The sequence below is a fragment of the Acanthamoeba castellanii genome (genome assembly GCF_000313135.1).
Source record: "Acanthamoeba castellanii str. Neff unplaced genomic scaffold scf7180000084592, whole genome shotgun sequence".
NCBI classification, from domain to species: domain Eukaryota; phylum Discosea; order Longamoebia; family Acanthamoebidae; genus Acanthamoeba; species Acanthamoeba castellanii.
The window spans coordinates 2,896-4,353 of NW_004457376.1; the positions used below are offsets into that span (position 1 = coordinate 2,896).

Consider the following 1,458-nt stretch of genomic DNA (forward strand, 5'->3'; position numbering starts at 1 on the left):
ATCGAGGAAAAGGGCACCTGGCTACACACAGCAACGATGGGCGATCCCTGCTTCATGGTCATCCGGAATGGCAAGCGATTCTACCGCTCCACGCCTAGTTATGCGCAGTTCAACGAGCCTAACCACTTCAGCGGCTCAGGTGCGTCCCGTCACTAGATGGGCATTCATTTGACGAAAGGACGCGTCTCACCTGACTCTGATGGAATGCAGTCATCACCTTTGCCATGGACCCGAGCATCAAGCACAACTCCGTCAAGTACGGCAACCCGCCGCACGTGTATGATGAACAAAGGAGATGATCTCATTTTGGTTTGGCAGGCTCCTGAAGGGCGACATCATCGTAGTGGGCACAAATGGGTTGTTTGACAACGTCTGGGACGACGAGATCGTCGAAGTTGTCAACCGAACGATCGAGAATACCAAAGTTGATGAGGAAACAGCAGCGGCTTATCCTCTCGGTAGGGATCGCCCCCATCTTTCGGTTGTTAGTTGAGGAGCTCACTGTTCTCCTTCTCTGTGGCGCAGAGGGAATGATCGATCCGGAGATCATCGCCGAAGCCTTGGTGAAGCAGGCTACCGCCAACTCGACCAATTTGGAAAAGAAGTCTCCATTTGCTGAATACGCGGAGAAGGAGGGGTACATCTACATAGGCGGCAGAGAGGACGACGTCACCGCCGTAGTGTCCTACGTGGTGCCGCAGAAGAACTGAGCAAACAAAAGAAATTAAAATTTAATTAAAAAGGCGCCAAAGGGACTTCACACTTTCGCGCGCTTTTTGGCTGTCCCAGTCGCAGAAAGAAGAATCGAGGTGTAGAGGACGACGCCATTCGACGAGGATGTGGCTCACCGAGGTCATAATCGATGGCTTCAAGTCGTATGCGGCCCGTGAGGTCGTTTCCGGATTCGACATGTCCTTCAACGCCATCACAGGCCTTAATGGCACGGGAAAATCGAACATCTTGGATGCCATCTGCTTCGTGCTCGGCATTACCAACTTGACGCAGGTGGGTTACAACTTCATGCACTTGCTTGGTCCTGATAGCACGTACTCAATTTTCCCTTCGAATGTTCAATTTTTGCAGGTTCGAGTGAGCAATTTGCAGCAGCTCGTCTACAAGCAAGGCCAAGCGGGCGTCACCAAGGCGAGCGTAACGTTGGTCTTCAACAATGAAGATAAAGAGAGGAGCCCCATCGGATATCAACAGTTCAACACCATCACCATTACTCGCCAGGTGTGTAAACTCTCTTCCACAGAGGAGCAGCCAGGTGCTGGTGCTGACTGTCAGTTTCCTCTGAGCAAGGTGGTGATCGGTGGCCGCAACAAGTACTTGATCAATGGGCACAACGCGCGAGGCAACCAGATCCAGACCCTCTTCCACTCAGTGCAGCTCAACGTTAACAACCCTCACTTCCTCATCATGCAAGGCAAGATCACCCAGGTGCTCAACATGAAGCCT

At 52.1% G+C, this 1,458-nt stretch overlaps 2 protein-coding genes across 2 annotated transcripts; both read left to right on the forward strand.

Moving 5' to 3' along the window:
* ACA1_050990 (Serine/threonine specific protein phosphatase) lies at positions 1–710 on the forward strand (the record flags this gene model as incomplete). Its single annotated transcript, XM_004336883.1, has 4 exons — positions 1–139; positions 211–277; positions 319–458; positions 526–710. Coding segments are annotated over 4 exons (531 nt in total), but the record flags the coding sequence as incomplete, so codon positions are not given.
* Positions 711–837: 127 nt separating this feature from the next.
* Positions 838–1,297, forward strand: ACA1_051000 (RecF/RecN/SMC domain containing protein; the record flags this gene model as incomplete). The annotated part of the gene is made up of 3 exons (XM_004336884.1): positions 838–1,005; positions 1,084–1,233; positions 1,256–1,297. 3 exons carry the CDS (start codon positions 838–840, stop codon positions 1,295–1,297), a joined length of 360 nt encoding a protein of 119 aa, XP_004336932.1.
* Between the last annotated feature and the right edge of the window lie 161 nt (positions 1,298–1,458).